Genomic DNA, 12,660 nt, shown 5'->3' on the forward strand with positions numbered 1-12,660 from the left:
ATCGTCTCAAAGCCCCAGGGTCCCCAGAGACTTGAGGGCCCACATGGCAAGGGTGGCCAGTTGTTTTGGGACCTATTCCTACTCGTTTTGGCCCAAGCGTCTCTGTGACTAATGAGGTCTCATCAAGGTCATCACCTTTGTTGAGCTCATCTGTGATGTATGGCCGTAACTATTAGCATATGTTGGATCAAAGATATTGATTAATAATAATATAAGTTATCATTGGTCTGTGGGAATTCCATTTATGGCCAAGGTTCATGTTTGTGCGATAGAGTAGGGTTTACGCTGGTGCTTAGATGCGAAGGCAGCTGGCCCTCGATGGATGGATGGATGGATGGATGGATGGATGGATGGATGGGTGGGTGGGTGGATGGGTGGATGGGTGGATGGATGGATGGGTGGATGGATGGGTGGATGGATGGATGGATGGGTGGATGGGTGGATGGATGGATGGGTGGATGGATGGATGGGTGGGTGGGTGGATGGATGGGTGGGTGGATGGGTGGATGGATACATGGATGGATGGATGGATGGATGGATGGATGGAAGAGTAGACCAGGAGCCTGACAGTCTTACTAACTGTGTGACCTAGGGCAAGTCACCTCTCCTCTCTGAGCCTCACACTGCTCACCTGGAAAATGGAAAATGGCATCTCCCTCCCTGGCTGTGCGCAGCCCAAGGACCGCCAGCCGTGGGAACAAGCGGCCATGTTCCTCCCACATTCTGAGGGTATAAACAACCCTGAGGCTTTCCACACCAGCCACCGCCCTTGACCCTCTCACAGGGGACACCCCTCACCCACACATTCCAAAGCTGCAGGCCAATCAGTCTGAAAGCCAGAGTCCTGTCTTCAGCCCAGGGCTGGAGGGGTAGGAGACAGGGTGGGCCTTGGAGGCTGGAGTGGGGCTAGATGACCTCTGGCCCCTGACGGGAGACAGGGCTTAGGGCTCATGACGTCCATGCCGACCAAGCCACCAGGAATGGAAACTGGCTGAGTGTGGCCAGCCCAGCAGCAGAGCCACTTAACCAAGATGAGGGGTAAGGACCAAGGTCAAGTGGGGCTGTTTCTAGACCAATCCCGTCTGACTTCCACAGTCACAGGGACAGACAAGCTGAGAGACCAGACAAGGAAGGACGAGGACCCTCACTCATGGACGCCCCGGCAGAGGCCAGAACGGGGCCCCTGTGCCCGATGCTCTCAGTGCCCTAAAGGGGGGCGGGTCTCGTGCTCATCTTCTTCCTGCCACCCCAGAAACAGGCTGCAGCCAAGGCGCTGAGTCTTTGCTAGAACGTCTGGATTCTTGGGCCAGACCCCTGAGCCCCGGCCCCAAGGGCCCACTGCGTTTCCTCGACCTGGCCCTGAAATTCAGTTTCACAGTAATGTTTTTTCAGTATCGGCACTGCAAGCCCTTCTCAGTTATGGCAGAAGACCCAGGACTGTGGTGGAGTCTGACGCCTCCTCAGCCCTGCAAGAACGTGGCTCCGAGGGACAGTAAGATGTGGCACTCTCCACGTGCTCCCCCGTCTCCAAACAGGACCTAAGCCTGATACGAGCTGAAATGGACGTGGGTTTTAAATAAATGGAAAAATTGCTGTATTCACTTCACTCTCTGAATGTGGACCGCGCAACTAAAAGTAGCAAACGTCAAGGGCCAGGACCCAGAGCCCCACATACCTGCCTGGGGTCCGGGTGTGCCAGGGCAAGGTTGCAAAAACAACAAAAGGTACAGACAAAGCACAGTTACGTTTGCACTACAGACGCACAAGGCCCGACGTGCCTGCAGCCACTGTACACCCTCACCTCACGGCCCCTGACTTGTGCAGCCAACTTCTCCAGGACTGTGGCCACCCCCGCTGCTCCTCCCAGCGATGTGGCTGTGACAGCAGTCACACATGCCCGGTGGGACGGGACTTGCACCTCAGTGCCCCAAGCACACCCCGAAGCCCCCGCCCACGCCCTGTCCCCCAGACATCGGGGACTTTGATCAGGATCCCGGGTCTGGCTCGTGCACCCCAAGTCCAAGCAGGCCAGAGCCTTTTCCTGGCCCAGGCCTCTCACCCCTGCCCCCGACGGCGACAGTGGCTTACTCAGCTCATGCTGGCCAGGCAGGCTCGAGAACTCGATGACCAGCAGCTCCCGGCCGTCAAAGCTGCGCCCGATGCTGTAGGTCTTGGCTATGTGGGTGCAGCGGGCCGCTGTCTGCTTCAGCACGCGTACCATCTGGGCGTAGGAGTGGTGGGTGAAACGAAGGAAGGTTGGCGGATGGCCCGAGGGCAGCGCCTCCTCGACGATGTCCAGGCCTCCTGGGGGAGGGACGCAGGTGCCGGGGGTCAGCTGGGGCCTGCCCGCCCCCCTCCCCCCTCCACGATGACGACAAGGGGCCCTGACCTCTCCCGGCACCCTCACCCCGACCCACACTGCACCATGGCAGCTTGGGGGTCGGGACCCACCTGTCCCCCTTGGATGGCTCCCCAGCCAGTCCGTGTTTGCTGGTAATGAAAGTTCTCTTTATAATGCTTAATATCAACAGCTAATAACAGCCCCCAACAGATGTATACAGCAACACAGTTCCCAGCGTTACTGTAACTATCATATGTAGTTAGTTTGGAAATTTTATGAAATACAGAACGGTAGAACACGAAGGAAGAGGCACACCGACAGAATCCTCAACCCAAGGAAAACCTCCGTTCAGCTGCCGCCTCCTGACTTTGGGTGTTTCTGTGTCCCGGGAGCATCAAGCTATAACTGCGGGGGGCGGGGGATGCAGGTTCCTGTTCTGCTTTGTTTACTCAGCATCACGGTGGAAACAGTTTCAACATCTTGTCAGGGAGGCAGCAAGGCTCTGAAAGGCTCCTTACTGCCCACTATTCCACTACCCTCCTGAGGCCAAACGTTAGCTGTTATTACCCACACAACAGTGAGCATGCGTGGTGGGGGGAGGCGGAGAGAGAGGGAGGGGGATGGGAGGGGGAGGGGGGCGAGAGAAAAGCTTTCTCCCCAATTTTAAAGTTTTCTTAGGAGAAATTCCTGGGCTTCCAGGTCGAGGGAAGGATGTTTTTTAGCACAATCCACAGGCCAGCTGGCTGTCCCCTCCCACCCACATAAGCACCCCAAGGCCGGCCCCAGTGGCCCCTGCCCACCCCCTTCCCCGGGGTCTCTGCGCAGGAAGATGCAGGTCCCCGCAGGCTGGTCCTGGAGGAAGCACTAATGGGGAATGCTTTTCCCAAGCGTCTCACTTGCCCTGTGGTTTTGTTTCTCCTCAAAATGGTTTCCGAGGGAGAAGCAAGCAGATGGAACTGGCAATTTGGTGGCAGAATTGCCCAAAATAAACTCTCTCCAGCCCACTCTGCGGGCTCTCTCAGGGCGGGCAGGCTCAACCCCAGGGAGATGTCTGGTTTCCTTCCTCTGTTTCCCGTCCCCCGCCCGGCTGTCCCCGCTGTCCATGCTTCCTGCATCCTCACATGCAGATGGCTCCTGTCTGCCTGCAAGGTGCCACCCATGGGCCACCGCATCGCCCAGAAGCTGCAGGTGGACGGAACCCCCCAGCCCCCCAGATTCAGCTCCAGGATCAGCCCTGAGCCCCGTACAGCCAGCGAGTGGCAGAGCTGCAACCCAGGGCTCACTGGAGGCCAGCCCAAGGCCCCTCTGTGCCCCCCCCCCGCCCGCCGCCACCATCCTCAATGTCCCAGCCAGAAGCCATGGACACAGCAGGTGCCAAGAGCTGTTTGGTGAATGGACAGATGGATCCATCCGTCAGTGACTGGCCTGGCTCACACCAGCTCCACCAGGCAGGAGCCGGCTGCCTGCCGCCACTGGCCTTCCCAGAGCCTCCACTTTGCCATCTGTAAATTGGTTACACCAATATTCAGGGTTGTTGCGGGGTTTTCATGAGATGGTACGTGTATAGCACTTGGCCCTAGATCATGTGAACCTTCCCGTGAGCTCCATGACATGAGCACGTGAGAAGCCAGAAACCGATGTCATTCTGCACCGCCCAGTGTCACACACTGGCCACATGTGGCTATTTACATTTAAGCTCAAATTCATTAAAATCTAATCAAATCAAAATTTAGATCCTTAGTCACACTCGGGAGCCATGTGTGACCAGTGGCTGCTGACTGGGGTGGCGGTGGCACAGAGGGTTCTACTAGTGGGGCTGCTGTGGGTTCCACTGTGTACTGGAGCTATCCCTTCTCACCCAGTCTGGAAGCCCAGCCATGGGGTAGGGAGGGCTGCAGAGGCACTTGGCCTGCACGCCACCCCGCTCCAGCATCTCTACCAAGCGGGGCCCCAGAAGCTCCTTGCACACCCCCCAAGGCTGCCCATTCCATCACCATGACCCAGGGCTGCCCATTCCACCTCCACTGGTCTGTCCACACGAGAAACCAAAGCCCATCTCTGCAGCCCCTCTTCCCCTCTCCCCTGGGGCTCCACGGACCCCACTTTGAGGAGTCTGGCTGCCACTCCCGGCCAGTATTTTACGTGTGGTCTTTCAGGACTGACCACAGGCATCACCAGGCTTTGCCGGGCAGGCCTCACGGGGGGACAGGCCCTCCTCACAACAGTGCCCTCTGTTCTCTGATGGGGAGGGGTGCCGTCGAGGACTCACACATCTCTGCCCTCCCAGCCGGGCACCTGCATCCAGGGCCTCCTTGTCGGAGCCCTGGCCCAGGCACTTCCTGCCCGATGTGTGTCCTATCCGCCCGCCCTACCCCCAGCTGCTCACCACCACGGGACTCCAGAGCCCACCTCGCAGCTTCTCCAGGGGGTTGTAGCAGCCCTCGTCCTGGCCCACAAAGTAGCGGCCGCAGTCAAGGAAATAGGGCCACGCCATGTCGATGGCGTCGAAGGCGGGTTGGCAGGCATCCCGTAGCGCCTCGCAGACGTGCCGGCAGGGCCTGCGCGCCCGGCCACCCTCACACCGTGGGACCAGCACCGCACAGCCCAGCAGACGCAGGTCCGGGTTGCACTGGCCCTCCAGGAGGTGGTGCAGGACGCTCAGCAGGATGTACTCGGAGCTGGACTCCACCGCCGCCCGGGACCGATGCTCCAGCAGCGTGGGGAAGGTCGTCTGGTTGTAGGAGGCGTCGCTGCAGGTCTGGAGCTGCAGGTCCACGCATGTAGCTGGGGGAGGCGGGGTCACCACGTCACTCCCTCCCACGATGGCCCACCCAGACGCCTACCAAGGGCCTGCTCTGCCCAAGCCGACCCCGCTCAGGGCCGGGGCCTATGGGATGGGCACCTGCAGCCTGGCAGGGAGAGGCCAGGGCCTGTGGGAGGACCAGAGAAGGCTCCCAGGGCTCACTGGTGAGAGAGCAGGGCAGGCTGCTCTGGGTCTCAGCTTCCACGTGTGCCAAAGGGGTGCAGGAAAGCCACCCTGGCCGAGGGTCTGCCACGTTAGGGCATGTCACTGACTTCCGTATGGGGAAACTATTTTCCTACTTTTAAAAAAATCTAGTCCCTCCACTTAGAATACACCCGATGCCTAAATCTGGCAGGAGGGGCATTGAGGAAACGTGTGCTTCTGAGCACCTCTGATAGGTCAGAGCCCACGCCATCTCCAAAATCATCCCGAGATCAGTATTCCCTTCCTCGTTTCACAAAGGAGGAACTCAGGGCCAGGGAGGGAAGGGGCTTATCCCAGCCCCGGACTCAGCAGGTGCCGGGCACAGAACTGGCAACACACAGGATAAACAGCCAATGCAGCGGGTGTGTGCACACCTCACAATCGGAACCCAGCCCACTTAGATCCTGCCTTGTGGGGGGAAGGGGGAAGGGTGGGGAGGGGAATGGGAGGACCCCCTGCAGGAGGCCAGGGCAGAGTCAGGCTCGGGAGCCCAACTGCACAGAGGGAAGGGCCTCCTTGTCTCATTTTGGCTGATTGCTGGCTGTTTAAAATGGGTCTGGATTTAATCGATGGGCCACCTTACTCATCACCCACTTTAGAACGGTGGGTTCCACCCCCTAAAACGCTTCGATAGTGTGAAGGGCCTGCGTCACTCCTACAAAACAAAACCAGGAAGTCCGTGTACCGTACCGCTGTCTGCAGCTGCTGCCCTGGGGCATCCACCTGGGGAGAGAAAGGGTGCTATCAGGGGAGCGGACCCCTGCCCAACAGTCGTCCCCCAAATGTGCACAAAGGCGCTGCTGTTTCTCATTGGGTCCTGGCCAGGCCCCCAGCCCCCTGCCCACCCTCCCCTTCACAGCCACCCTCTGATGTCCACATGGCCGTCCTCCGGTATTTCATAGGAGGGGAGACTGAGTCTCAAAGATGTCACACAACTCCCCTAACGGAAGACAGCCAGGACGAAAGAGCCCTGGCTCAGAGTGTTGGCCGATCGCCGTGGTGTGAACACTTCCACTGGGGCCAATTTCAGCTTCCTGCAGCTCAACAAGTTCTCACCAAATTCCCAAATATTTAACAAGCAGCCCTCAGAGGCTGTACCAGGGGCCGCGCCCCCCCCCCAGTGACTCTCACCCCACGCTATTCCAAGTTCCCCCGAGACTCAGGCAGGCAGCTGCCCTCTCCCCTCCAGAACACTCTGCAGTGCGCTGTCTCCTGTTTCCTGAGAAGAGGACCAACGCATGAACTGTCCTTGGAACTGTGGGTTTCAAGGGTCCTCCCCGAGGCCCAGACACATGGACCCAACAGTGAGACCCCTGGGAAGGTCACTAAGACCAACCTCAACCAACACTACCTGCCAGGTTCCCCATCAGAGGCAGGTCCCAAGTGCTCTGTGAGAGCTAAGAGGAAAAAACTGGCTCCAAGAGACGGAAAGCAGATTTAAAGCTCAGCCGGTGCAGGGGTCCTGGGAGGGGGAGGGCAGGCTGGGTGGCAGAGCAGCAGGAAATAAGAAAGCGCTGGTGGCGGGGAGGGCACTTCCCTGGTGGTGCAGTGGTTAACACTCCGAGCTCCCAATGCAGAGGACCCGGGTTCGATCCCTGATCAGGGAACTAGATCCCACACGCATGCCGCAACTAAGAGTTCACATGCCACAACTAAGGAGCCCGGCTGCCGCAACTAAGACCAGGGGCAAATAAGTAAGTAAATAAATAAATAAACAAACAAACAAAAAGAAAGCGGGAAGTGGGTGCAGGGGGAGCCCAGGAGGAGCAGGTAAGGAGGCTAGGACCAGAGGGAAAGGCTGTTTCTAACCCCGTAACCTCATCGGGAACTAGACCTGGACCACAGCAAGGGTGGGAGCTGCTTCTAGGGATTCGCCTTAAGATCTGGCGGTCGTGGGAACCTGCCTGAGCACGTCAGTTCCGAGTGGCGGGGACGCGGCGGGGGCCAGGCAGCCCCCCGTGAGGACCTCTGCACACGCTTCCCCCACCATGTACTAGGCGGCCACAGTCCCTGACCCCTCGGGCCAGCTCTCGAAGCTCATGGGATGGAGACGTTCAGGGTGTCCTCTCACCACCCGGTGAGCCAAGGATTCAGGCTGTCCTAACCGGCTGGCACCACTTGGCAAAGTAACGGGCAAGAGAATAATTTTCCTAAAGTATCCAGGCAATGGAACTGCCACCCTTAATGCAACAGAGAGGGCTGCTGCGTGCCCACCACCCGTGCCCTCGGCTACCCCGCAATGCCCGCTGGGATGAGGCTGGCGGTGAGTGAGGACACCAGGCAGTGTGAGGCACCTGCTCTCAGCCTGCAGCCTGGGAATTTCCACGCACCCGCCCGACTCCATCACCCGACTCCACGCCTTTATGGTCTAAAGTGTCTCCAGACTTGTGCCCACTGCCCCCTGTGGAATGAGGAGGCGTAAGGATGAATCAAAACATAAGGGAGGGGCTTCCCTGGTGGCGCAGTGGTTGAGAGTCCGCCTGCCGATGCAGGGGACGCGGGTTCGTGCCCCGGTCCGGGAAGATCCCACATGCCGCGGAGCGGCTGGGCCCGTGAGCCATGGCCGCTGAGACTGTGTGTCCGGAGCTCCGCAGCGGGAGAGGCCGCAATAGTGAGAGGCCCGTGTACCGAAAAAAATAAAAAAACATAAGGGAAATAAAGAAAGAACCAGAAACCGGCCCAGGACAGCTTGGAATGCTGCGCTGTTATCTGCTTGTCTGCGTTGATGTCGGGAGAACAGATGAAAGGACGCAATTGGAGCGGGACCCCCCAGGGAGCATCCGTGCCCAGGGCTCACACTCAGAATTCACGCTCAGCTCAGCCGACCGGCCCTCAGAGCCCGTGCGAGCTCGGACCCATACGGACGCCACGACTCAGTCAGCTCAGGAGCCCGAGGCCTCCCTAGGCGGATGGCTCCAGCCAAGGCCCCCACCTCCTCCTTATGCCTGCACCCACCACGCCAAGGCTGCGCCTGCCGTGTGCCCAGCCCAGAGCCGAGGGGGGCGAACGTGAGGATTTGCTCAGGTTCTCGGCAGGCGCTCAGTGAGCAGAGCCCCCGCTGCCCCCGGGGCCTGTGCTGGCCTCAGGCAAACGCGTGGCGGGGAGGCCGGAGCACAGTGACTCCCACGCCTGCTCCTTCAAAGCCATCAGATGCCACACGGTCGCCTGGATTTGAGTGGATTTGACAAGCGAATCCTCCCGGTTTCACGTGACTTCGAGCCTCCCTGAGTCACAGGTGAGAAAACTGAAGTTCGGGAATTAAGCTCCTCTCTGTGCCTCAGTCTGCTCGTCTGTAAAATGGGGGTGATAATAAGAGTGCCCACTGTTGTTGGATGAGGTGGTGCTGAGGCCAGGGCCTGGGCCCAGTAAGGGCCCAACACACAGTGGCTCGGGGTCGCACGGGGAGAAGGAGGGATGGCCCGTTGTGACCCTCCTGCCAGACTGCGATGCCCAGTGGGAGGACAAGGGCGCGGCATCTGCTGACTTGGTCACCAACACTTCCAGGGTGGGCACCAGGAGCAAGACAGAGAGATGGGTGGACTCGTTTCCTGCGGCTGCCGTAACGAAGAACCACAAATTGGAACAACAAACATTGTTCCTCTCATGGTTCTGGAGGCCAAAAGCCCGAAGTCAAGCTGCTGGCAGGCCGCACCCTCCGCAGGGTCCGGGGAGGGTCCTCCTGCCTCGTCCAGCTTCCACCCCTAGCAACCCCTGGCTGTGGCCACATCACCCTGCTCTCTGCCTCTGTCACCGCACGTCCTTCCTGGTGTGTCTGTGTCCAAATTTCTCTCTTCTTCGAAGGACACCAGTCATTGGATTCAGGACCCACCCTAAAGCAGTGCAACCTCCTCCTAATGTGACCATACCTGCAAAGACCCTGTTTCCCAAGAAAGTCACAGTCACAGGTATGGGGGAAGGGGGGCTAGGACTTCAACATATCTTTGGGGGACACAATTCAACCCATAATGATAAGCAAGCCCCAGGGGGTGCCTTTGGGGAGCTCGGGCTGGAGGTGGTGTCAAGAGAGGACACACCATGCAGTACGGTAGCCACTAGCCATGTGTGGCTATTGAGCACTTGAAATGCTGTGAGTCCAAATTGACATGTGTTTTAGGTGCAAAATATCAACTTTCAGATCTAGCACTTCAGAAAAGAATGTAAAACAGTTCATTCATAATTTTTACATTGATGACAAAACACTGAAACAATGTTTCAGATATATTGGGTTAAATAAACTTTGTTATTAAAGTTAATTTTGCCTGTTTCTTATTATCTCGCTCGTGTGACTTCTGGGAAATGTGAAATGATGTATGTAGTTGGCATCACTCTGTTGGGCAGCGCTGGTCCAAAGGCTGCTTTTGAGCAGTCCACACGTGACCGTTACACCTCTTGACCACAAGGTGTCAGCGTGTCTTCAACGAAGGGAACAACATTGACCTAGGGCTGAAGGTCTTCGAGGCGGGGAACGATAACAGAATGAGGTAAGAGAGGTCGGGCCAACTGCCCAAGACCACACAGCAGTGTACAGGGCTCAGGATTTGAACCCAGACCTGCCTGGCCCCTAAGAGCGTGCAAGTTGCCTCGAACCCCAGGCTCCCGATAAAGACCTGAGGGAGGCAAGGGACAGGCCGGGGGGAAGGGTCTGGGCCCGCTCTGAGCCCTGGGACGGTAAGGACCTGGATATAGTCCTGGACATAAAAGCCTGGCCTCAAGCTGCCTGGCCCTGCCCACGTCAGCATGCGGTCTGGAAAAGGCACTGGGCTTCCACGGACCACACATGCTCATCTGTAAGGAGAAGACCCAACCAGAGGAAGGAATTATTCTAGAAACAGTCACTGATGCCACCACGGAGTGGAGGACAGAGATCCACCCTGCTCATCCCTCCAGGTGAGGAAGGGGCAACCTGGGCCCAGAGGAGGGGGCTGCATTTTTCCCTGGAAAAAGGGGAGGTCAGGGAGAGCTTCCTGGAAGAGGGAACTGTAATCCCTGACAAGCCTATAACTCTAGACATTTCCTGGGGCCTCAGGGGATCACGGGAGGGTCCATCCATGACACCACGCAAGTTCCATCTGCATCCGGTGCACAGATGTGCAGGCGTGCGTGTGAACACACACACACACACACACACACACCCATACACACTCTGCCTGGCCCGGGTGTTTCTGTAGCAAGTGGGGGAGGAAAAAGGTGAAGGGGGGTAAAGGAGGAGAGAAAATTCAATTTGGGCTGAGGGAGAGAAGCAAAAGACGGCCCTTGGCACATGTGAGAGAGGCATTTTGCTCCTGGCACACCCACTTGGCTGGTGCCCGCAAGTCCTCAGGTATCCACGAACCTCCAGCGCTCGAGAGATTCCGAATCGGACACGCCCAGACCCCTGCGCCCCAGGGGACCCCCGCCCTCCAGGGGCACAGATGTCTGCTGCTGCTAAGAACCCTGAGGGCAGCGGACTAGATACACCCTCACCTTTAAACGTAAAGGGAAAGCGAGGCCCCCATCAGAACGGGAGGTGTGGTCAGGACCGGAGCCCGGGCCCCCAGCTGGCCCCCGCCTCAGCCCGGCACCCCACACTCCCAGGCGCACAGCCCCGGGAGGGGCCCCGGCTCCGGCCAGCCTCCCCCTCCCCCTGCCCCAGAATCCTACACCCTCCTCCCCGGCCCTCTGCGCCCACTTCCGGAGACGCTGTTGTCCAGGCCACAGAGATGGGAGGGAGGGATCAAGAGTGTGCCCTGCCCAGAGGCCGCCCCCCTCCTGGAAGGACCGGGGACCTCGGACGATCTCTCCTCCTGCAAAGGTCTGGCACCCGCTCCCTCGGACCCCACCTGCAGGGCGCCCTGCCCGCTGTGCCCAGACCGAGAAGCCCCGGCCAGAGCACTGGGTACCTCCGCTGCCCCCAAGCTGCCTGTGCGTTCCGCCCGGGGTCCCAGCCTGGATGCGCTCAGAGACCCGGCTGCCCCCTCCTACGCAGACCCCGAGGTCCAAGGTCACAGGGTGCCCACTTGGGGACCATGGGTCACGCGGGGGAAAGTTCCCGGTTCCGGGGCGCCGAGTTCCACCCCAGGGCGCGGGCCGTACGGCCTTACCCGCGGCGTCCGGGTTGGGCTCGCACCAGGGCCGGGCGGCGGCGAGGACCAGCATCGCGAAGAGCAGCGGCGGCGGCGGGGGCCGCATGGTGGGCGGCGGGCAGGGTGGCGGGCAGTGATGTGGCACTCGGGCCGGGGCGCAGCGCCTCGCGGGCTCCCGCCCCCCACGAGCGAGGAGTCGGATTACAGCACGGCGGCGCCAGGAGCCGCGCAGAGCGATGCGGCGGGAGGGACCAAGGAGCGCTCAGCCCGCTTCCGGGCCGATGCTCCGCCCCGAGCGGTGGGTGCCCCCCTTGGGGCTCGGTTTCTGCCTCCCACCGCCCCCCCGCCCCCGACCTCCAGATCCCCTGCTGATCCTGCCTACGAGCCCTGATTCCTGGACCCGAGGAGTCTGTGGGCAAGACGGGGTCCTGGCCCGCGCTGGACCCAACTGGCGGGGAGCCAGGCCAAATCATCCCGAGCTCTGGGCCTGGGTCCCAGGAGAGGAGTGATGGAGTGGCCCCACCTCCCCACACCGTCGCAGGCTGTGGATGCACCTGAAGGGTCTGGGGGCGGGGGGGGTCAGGTACCAGGAAGGGCAGGCAGCTCCTCGGTAGCCTTGGGTGACCCCCCCACCTCTGAGCCGGCACCCTGGGGAGGAGCCCCCTCCCGGTTTGCTCCCAGCAGGACCTGCCAGGGAGTCTGGCACCAGGGGTCCTCAGTGAAACGCGGCAGTGCCTCCACTCAGCCCATTAAAGGAGCCAACAGGGGTCCAGGTGGTGGCATAAAGGCTCACTGGGGCCATCCCCCCCCCACCCCGCCCCCAGCAGATGACAGGGCAAAAGCAACTCAGAGGCGGGCAGAGAGCCCAGCGCAGACACTCGAACTCCAGGGGGACATGTCTACACCTGGGGGTGCGAGAGAGCCCCTTCCCACTCCCCTCCCCTCCCCCATGCTCCTGCCTGCATCACCAGGAGCCATCCGGGCAAGAGGCCTGAGGGGCCTGGGAGGAGGGAGGCCCAGGACCTCAGCCCCAAGGTGAGAAAAAGGTCATTCCTAGAGCCCCTCTCTCCTCCCAGGGTCAGGACTGCTTGGGCGTTCAGCCAACGCCTTTGAAACCCTCCCCCGCCCCCGCAAGGAGCTGCACAGGTGCTCACTCTGCTATCCAGATGTGCGCACATCTGCCTGCCAGCCACTTCTCACAGCCCCACAGCTGTGGTCCAGCCAGCGTGTATGTTGCTGTGCTCGTGCCC

General features: G+C 60.0%; 1 protein-coding gene across 3 annotated transcripts in view; it reads right to left on the reverse strand.

The window, feature by feature from the left end:
• Positions 1 to 11,542, reverse strand: part of CPZ (carboxypeptidase Z) — a 23,281-nt gene extending 11,739 nt beyond the window's left edge. Inside the window, exons 1-4 of one of the 3 annotated variants that reach the window (XM_007456861.1) lie at positions 11,429 to 11,542; positions 6,039 to 6,071; positions 4,751 to 5,125; positions 2,089 to 2,304 (exon numbers count right to left, since the gene is read on the reverse strand). In XM_007456861.1, the coding sequence (XP_007456923.1) occupies positions 2,089 to 2,304; positions 4,751 to 5,125; positions 6,039 to 6,071; positions 11,429 to 11,516 (712 nt within the window). In that variant the 5' untranslated portion in view covers positions 11,517 to 11,542. Of the gene's footprint in view, positions 1 to 2,088; positions 2,305 to 4,733; positions 5,126 to 6,038; positions 6,072 to 11,428 lie in introns of all 3 variants that reach the window. The other 2 variants (XM_007456862.1, XM_007456863.1) reach the window with 2 other exon arrangements.
• Between the last annotated feature and the right edge of the window lie 1,118 nt (positions 11,543 to 12,660).

The sequence above is a fragment of the Lipotes vexillifer genome, unplaced genomic scaffold (genome assembly GCF_000442215.2).
Source record: "Lipotes vexillifer unplaced genomic scaffold, Lipotes_vexillifer_v1.1 scaffold63, whole genome shotgun sequence".
Taxonomy (NCBI): domain Eukaryota; kingdom Metazoa; phylum Chordata; class Mammalia; order Artiodactyla; family Lipotidae; genus Lipotes; species Lipotes vexillifer.